The 7,847-nt window shown below is 49.1% G+C and overlaps 1 protein-coding gene across 2 annotated transcripts in view; it reads right to left on the reverse strand.

The window, feature by feature from the left end:
* The window catches only part of TRAPPC9 (trafficking protein particle complex 9), a 585,848-nt gene that overhangs the window by 423,470 nt on the left and 154,531 nt on the right, over nucleotides 1–7,847 (reverse strand). For both annotated transcript variants that reach the window (XM_006830723.1, XM_006830724.1), the window contains one exon: nucleotides 1,253–1,405. In XM_006830723.1, coding sequence (XP_006830786.1) covers nucleotides 1,253–1,405 — 153 coding nt within the window. The remainder of the gene's footprint in view (nucleotides 1–1,252; nucleotides 1,406–7,847) is intronic.

A 7,847-nucleotide genomic window follows, 5' to 3' on the forward strand; every position in this document is an offset into this window, starting at 1 on the left:
TACCACATCCCATACCCATCACACAATGCTCCTAAAGAGTAGTATTATGATCACATTCACATCATTATATTGCAATAAGGTATAGACTTGCCCAAGGTTATATAATTGATCAACTTGTACTTTGACCATGTTATCAGGAAGGACCAGTCCCTGGAGAAGGATATCATGATTGGTAGGTCAGCAAACAAGAGGAGGACCCTCAGTGAGATGGACTGACAGAGTGGCTTCAACAACAGGCTCACCCACACAGCCGTGACTGTGAGGGCTCCGCAGGACTGGGCAGGGCAGAGTTCTGTCGAGCGCAGGGTCACTAAGAGGCAGAAGTGACTCGACCCCTAGCAATAACAGAGAGAACCTGCTGACCAGCTTCAACAACGCTCCATGATCCTTCCACGTTTCCTACTCCTACATAAAAATAACCTACGAAATCTTACCCTAATCAACTAGTCCTAGTGCTAGAACATGGAGTGTTAGTAATGCCGTGGGTAACAGAAAGGTTTGGTAGTTCGAACCCACCAGCCGCTCGGTGGGAGCATGCTGAGGCAGTCTGCCTGTGTAAAGATGACAGCCTAGGAAACCCTGTGGGGCAGTTCTCCTCAGTCCGGCAGGGTCGCTGTGAGTCACAATCAACACGACAGCACCAAACAACAACAGGTGTCACCACACACATAAAATCTTATTTTTACAGAAATCTCCAGACTTTGAAGAACTTCATCATCCTAGCGAGTGAGATGTCCTCAGCATGTGTCCTAATTCCACAGAAGGCCTGCTGTCAGTGAGCATAGACGAGGGAGGACTCCAACATGGGAGTCTTCCATTTGTTTTGGCTTGGTTTTCCCACAAATGGAAGGTGTGTAACAATCCTGCGTCAAACACATCTACTGCCTCCATTTTCCCAACAGCCTGTGCTCATTTCGTGTGTGTGTTCCACTCGGTCCACTCTCACAAAATGACACAATACTCCTGCACACATTATCGACAGCAGAGCGTAAACACAAGTTGGATAAGCACAAGATTACACTATGTTCCTGCACACCTCATCGACAGCAGAGCGTAAACACAGCTCGGAAAAGCACAACCCTCCTGTGGCTCACTTTGTCACGATGGTCTGGGACCCAACCCACAGTGCCCAGAGGGAAGGTCAATGACGGATGAGCGCGTTTCAGGAAGGGAAGAGCGGGCCTCAGGAATAGCCACTGCTAGAATGCACCAGGGAGCACCAAGCGCTCAGTGAAGTCGGGGAAGCACTCACCATCGCTGAGCTCCTGCATGAGGTTGTCCTGGCAGGAGAAATCCAGCTTCACTTTGATGTTGACGGTGAAGGTGGCGGTCTTCCCAGGCTGTAGAGGAAACTGGGCCAGGGTGTCTTCCATCCTCCAGCTCAAGAAGTCACCATATAATTTTTCTATAAAAACAGTGAGGATAAAAAAACAAACAAACCAGTAAGAATGAGGGTAAGGGGATGTCACTGAGAAAGACGTAGCTAACAGTCCCTGGGGCATGCTTGGGCCCTCTCCGGGGAGAAATGAGAAGCATCTCATCAAGTTCCACGGATGCTGTAGAACCAGGAGGTGCTGAGAAGCCACTGGAACGGGACAGAGGGGCCCATGTCTCTCAGAAGCCCCAAGTTCCATGTCAAGCTATCTTGGCTTCTAGTGGGCAGCACTTCTTGCTGACAGAACGAGAGCTGCTTATGCCCTTAAAAAAACTAAATCAGGGTCAACCAAACTCTCCAAAACAAAACAGCTTCTCTACTCCGTCACTTCCTGTGTTACCTAGAGCTCACCTGGGTCACAGACAGATCCAAATTTAGCGGGGTCAAGCTTACACAACTTGAGGGACTGTGGTGGGAAAACAGGGGCACAAACCACTAAGTCCCCGGAGTTTGAAGAGGGAGCAGGGACGCTTCAGTGCAGAATCGCCTCTGTCTGGGTTGGCTGCGGTCCAGACACTCCCCGGCCGACCGCACGTTCTGGAGAGGGGCAATGCTGTGAGGACAGGTTTCTTCCCTGACAAGGAGGAGGTAGAACCAATGACCTCACAGGCTGCTTCACCTGCACCAAACCGAAAAGATTCCCTGAGGGGGGAGGGAGGGCAAGGCTAGTGGCACTGTGGTTAAAGTGCTCTGCTGCTAATAAAGAGACAGAGGTTCAAACCCATGAGCTGCTCCACAGGAAAAAGATGAGGCCATCGGCTCCGGTTACAACCTTGGAAGCCCTACAGGGCAGTCCTGCTCTGCTCTACAAGGCCACTGTGAGCCTGAGTCGATTCGATGGCAGACAACGCACAGCCCCCTGCCACGTCCCCTCCACCAGGAGGCACACCGTAGCTCTCAGCCCAGCTGCCCACTCCATGAACACTTGCTCGTAGCGTCCCTCTTTGTCTTGCTCTCCAGGCCACCTCGTGCCTCTGTGAACCGATTCTCTGTATGAACAAGGAACCCGGTGCTCACAAAGATTAAGGAGCATGTCTGTGGCCGTGCCGCTGTCTCCTTATGGGCCAGCAGCCAGAAACCTGGGTGGCAATCACACGGCACAGACACAGTCACCACGGGGCAGTGCCAGGAGGAAGGGCCTGGCAAGACCGACATCACATGGGCCTTGACGGGTGAGAGACAAGCACGAGGGAGCTGGCACAGCTGCGGCTGGACGTGCGCGTAGACGTGCACACGCTCCCTCGTACATGAATGCGTTTAACTCACACCACACTCAACACTCCTCACACACTGGCCATCTCATCAGCATGATAATCTACGGAAAATAGGAGCCAGCTTGACAAAGTTTATGGAAGAATTCCGTGACCTTTTAATCTCATGTTTCCACCAAGTTTTGAAGGCCCTTGTAGAAGATTCTTGATGTTTGCTGAGAAAAGGACTTGTATTCCTCACTAGAATGTGGCACTAACTGCAGAGAAGTGTGTCCCCCGCCCCAAGAAAGAGGAGCCTTAGGACCCGGGCTCCCTGCGTTAAAAGTCTCCCATACCCAGGGGAAGATGATGCCAAGACACATGGAACTCTCCAGGAACATGGACCCCACAGATGTGGAAGCGTGAAAGGACGTTCCTCCAGGGCCAAGAGACAGCCTTCCCCTAGAGCTGAGGTTCTGAATTCGGACTCCTGGCCTCCTAAACTGTGAGTCCCGGTGTGGTGTTGCAGGATAAGCACTGGACCACAAGGTCGATGTGAACCACAAGTTCAGCAGTTCAAACTCACTAGTCATTCCCTGGAAACCCTATACAGGGTCGTTGTAAGTCGGAATCAACTTGACACTTCACAACAACAACAAACTGTGAGAGGAAAGACTTCTGTTTGTTAAAGACGCCCACGTGTGGTATTTCTGTCCTAGCAGAAGAGAGAACTAAGATGCTAACCTAACCTGCAAAATACTAGTTACGATTCACAAGGTTAGCTGAAGACATTTTACGAGTTTAGATCAGACACTTATAACTTTTCCACGATCAGCAGGACAGGTAGAGGGACAGCTCCGGACAGCTAACTGGGCATCGGACAGGCTGAAGTCCCCAAGATGTAGACGTACCCCTGCCTTGCAGCCGTAGTTCCTGCCACACCCCGGGAGCAGGACAGTTCTCGTGTCACGGCGTGGACAGAGAGGCATGTTACTGGCGGTGAGGATACAACATTTGAGAGGAGAGTTACTGCCCCAGGCATGGGGAAAATGGCAAGTTCTATTCTACATTTTCACCACAATACAAGGGGTTAATTTTTTTAAGGCAGTTCATCTGATGTATGATGCACTTGCTTTGTAAACATCTCTGGCGTGACCCAGAACTGGCAAGTGCTGAACTGCACGAGATAGCCACCATGCTCGTGTGCACTGGGGTGGTCCAAGAAACTCTAATCATTCAGGAATCTGTCTCTCGAGAACACACCCTACTAGACCCAGGGCTGCATCAGGGGAAGGTTCAACCTGGTGGCTGCGACTGATCTTGATCTGACAGTGTGACCCAGTGGACAAAGTGCTGTCGTCACAGGAAGAGTGGGGTCACAGGACTTTCAGAAGAAGGCAAGTGGGCCAAGCTGGGGGATGGGAGGAAGCTGATGTTCAAAGACACAACAACAACCCCATGTGGTCAGAGTACAAAGACCCCAGAAGCACGCCCTGCATCTGGCAAGAGCAGAGACTTAGATCTGATCCACAAGAGTCCCTGGTGGTCAACATGTTCACTAACACATAGGACACACTCAGTAGTAACTGTCTGAAACATTGAAGTAAAGGACAGTCGACAGGGGGGCACAAGCACAGGTAAGTTCACAGAGGAACCGGAGCTGAGAAAGGAGAGCTCAGAGGGCAGCACCTCAGAGCGCCCGTCCTCTGCTCACTCTGCTCACACCCAGCTTTCCCTGAGAGCTCCCCGAGGACAGGGTCCTTACTGCCCGGCTCCCGGAGCACAGCATCCGAACAAGGTGGACACCAGCAAAGTACTTGTGTGAAGAAAAAAGACAAGAAAGTGGGCTGGTAGTACGTCAGGTGACACGTGTGTCTGAATGCTGGGCTAAGAAACCGTGGAGGAGAAAGCTCTGAAAAATGTCCATGCACCCCTACTAGGATGGCCATTCAATAAAGGAGGAGAACAAGTGTAGGTGAGGATGGAGAGATACTGGACCCTGGACCACTGCTGATGGACAGTGAAATGGCACAGCGGCTAGGGCAGACCCTTTGGCAGTTCATCAGAAGTTAAATCTGCCCCCGCAACTCCACTGTGGGGATGCAGAGAAATGGATGGACAGGCATGATCCCAGCAGCATGATTCAGTCGTCAAGAGGTGGAAACCAAAAGGGGCTGGCCCATCAGCTGGAGACGGATGCACAGATGTGGGTAAAACCATACAGTGGAATATTACTGGGTCACAAGTCAGAAGGAAGCTCTAACATATGCTAGGACGCAGACTTTCCACTGCCGTCCAGTTGGTTCCGACCCTGGTTCAGAGACTGAATCTTTATTGGAGCAGAGTTCTCTTTCTCCAGTGGAGCAACAGGGTTTGAACTGCTGATCTTATCCTACAGAGCCATCAGGGTTGAGCCTTGAAAAGATCTTGCTAAGTGACATGAACCAGACAGAAGGGTATTGTAAACAAGTATGACAGCAAAAGAAAGTAGATTACTGGTGACCATGGGCTGGGGAATGAGAACTGGGGAGTTCTTGTCTGATGGGTACACGGCTTCTGTTTAGGTTTACAGTGCCATCGGGTCAGTTCTGACTGACAACGACCTATGTAGAGTTGCCCAAGAGTGGCTGGTGGGTTTGAAACGCCAACGCTGTGGTTAGCAGACCAGTACTGATCCAGAGCACCACCTCAAGGCCCTCAGTGATGGTCACATGATACTGAGTGTGACTGATGTCTCAAGAGTTAAAAGAACGAATGTTCTATTGTGTCACTTTTACCACAATTTAGAAAAGACTGTTTACAAAAGGTTACATGTGAACTGAGGTCTTTGTAAGACGACCATGGTGATGGTGGGGTTGTTCATCAGAAGCGCAGACTACAGAACAGCTACTGCTTACTGACCTGTTTACAGCGATGCCGGCACTGTACTTAACACGTATCATATGTCATGACCCGCGTACCACAAAGTCGCAGTTCAAACCCACCAGCTGCTCCCCGGAAACCCTGTGTACAGGGTCACCATGAGTCAGAACCAACTCAATGGTGCTTAACAACACCACCACCAACCTATATAAAGACCAGCGCTCCCTATTGTAAGTACATTGATTCACACAGGAGGAATTCATGGCTCCCCGTCTTCCAGCTAGGAAAAGGAAAAGCCAGGATTCACATCTACCTTGGTCTGATCCCAAAGGTGGTTTTCTTAACCAGACCTGCTATATTGTTGTGCAGCACTATCAAGTAGGTTCTGACTCATAGCGACCCTGTATAGTTTCTGAGGAGCGGCTGGTGGGTTTGAACTACTGACCTTGAAGTTAGTAATCCAATGCTTATCCTGAAGGACCACACCAGGACTCCTTAACCACAATAAGTAAGTTTAAAATCGAGGCAGACGTGGTCTTGGGGTTCTCCCCCCAGACCAGTGTCAAACTCATAAACCAACTTGAGAGGAGTTGAAGAAAAGACACTCAACTGACGGATAAGAAGACGGAAAGTTACACAAAGAAAGCTGAAAGGGCAGCGTCCCAGAGCCCCCTCTCTCTCTCCACTCTCCACTCTCACTCAGACTGACAGGTGAGGCTGCTGGAACCCCCAGACCATGGTCCTTCATCACCCTTCAGGTCTGGAAATGGCTCAATTTCCAATGAAACAAGAACAGTAAGGAGATGCATACACCTTGGATCTCAACCCTAGGAGATCAACAAGGCAGTATTTACCCAAGGACAAAGTTCACAAGGGCTAGGAGAGACGGAGGAATGGAAACAGGAAGGACGTGGGAAGCCATCTGTTACACTGCAGGGCTAGCAAGGAATGACATGAAACAAAACGTGTAGGAATTGTTAAGTGGAAGACTGGTCTTCTCTTCATTCCATTCACAATAAAATGCTTCTTTTTTAAAAGCAGTACTTTCTGGAGCCAAGAGGGCTGGATGGACCCCTACTACCACCCAGAGAATGTATTTAAATGTTAAACTGAAAGCGTCCTCTAAAGTCTCCTCAAAACCAAACCAGTGAGTAATGTCTGCCCCGAGCATTGTACTCTTGGAAGCACTATTGATACGGGATCAAATTGGCAAAATCTAGAGGAAGGACTGGACAGGAAGCTTAGGGGGCCGTGAGTGTGTGTTCATAGTGGGAGGAAGGACGCAGAAAAGGAGAGTAAGAATGGTTCTACAACCCAGAGAATGTCATCAACGCTGCTGAATCGGAGCGTGGAAACAGTTGAAGGGATGGATGTTCTGCTGTGTGCATTCCCACTGGATGTCAAGAAGAATGAAAACCAAGTCTTCAGATCCAACAACCATACAAGAGAAGGTCAGGAGCCTCCAGCAGGCTCTGAAGCTATAGCACCAGAGAACACTGAGGCCAAGACCATACAGTCACATGCGTTCATCATCTGATGACTCAAAAAAGTGGGTCTTTCTGCTTCTGCTTTTCTCTCCCATTATTGTGAAGCATGAGTCTGGGTGGTACACTGTAGGACAAGCACTGTACTCCATGTTGGTTCGAACCACAAGGCAGCAGTTCAAATCCACCCACTGCTTCTCAGAAATGCTATACAAGGTGGCTTTGAGACACAATTGGTTTGTCGGCACTTAACAACTGTGGTGCAGGGCAGGCTGTCTGAAGGGGCTTTTCAAAACCCTACTCAATGTGAAGCTGTCAGAGAAAACAAGGTAAGCAGAAATCAACATTTAACAAAGGCCGCTAATTTTTTCCCCTGTAGAATTTCGTTTCGGAAATCACAGTCATTATTGCAATGCTAGCGCCAAATTCAGTCCTATCAAGTAAAACTGATTATTTTATACTGACAATAATACAGAAATTACTACTGCTGTTGACCTTCAACATTTGAAAAGCCATTAATATTTGCTTTTATATGTAATGACTCATTCTACAGCATTCAGGGAAAAAATATACAGTAAAGAGAATCTCTCTCCAATCAACTCATTCACAGACTTTTATCAATACCAAGATAGAATCAAGACTGTGTTAAGAAATCAGACTAGAATGAAGCAGTGTATGTGTGTGTGTGTGTGTGTGCACACACCACTCATCTGTCAGTCTGTCCTTGTGTGGTGACTTCAAGTTGCTGTGATGCTGGGAGTTCTACCATGGGTATTTCAAATACCAGCAGGGTCACCCATGGTGGACAGGCTTCAGCAGAGTGTCCAGACTAAGATAAACTAGGAAGAAATGTCTGGCCATGAAGATGGTGAAGGA

Source organism: Chrysochloris asiatica, unplaced genomic scaffold (assembly GCF_000296735.1).
Source record: "Chrysochloris asiatica unplaced genomic scaffold, ChrAsi1.0 scaffold00001, whole genome shotgun sequence".
Classification (NCBI taxonomy): Eukaryota; Metazoa; Chordata; class Mammalia; order Afrosoricida; family Chrysochloridae; genus Chrysochloris; species Chrysochloris asiatica.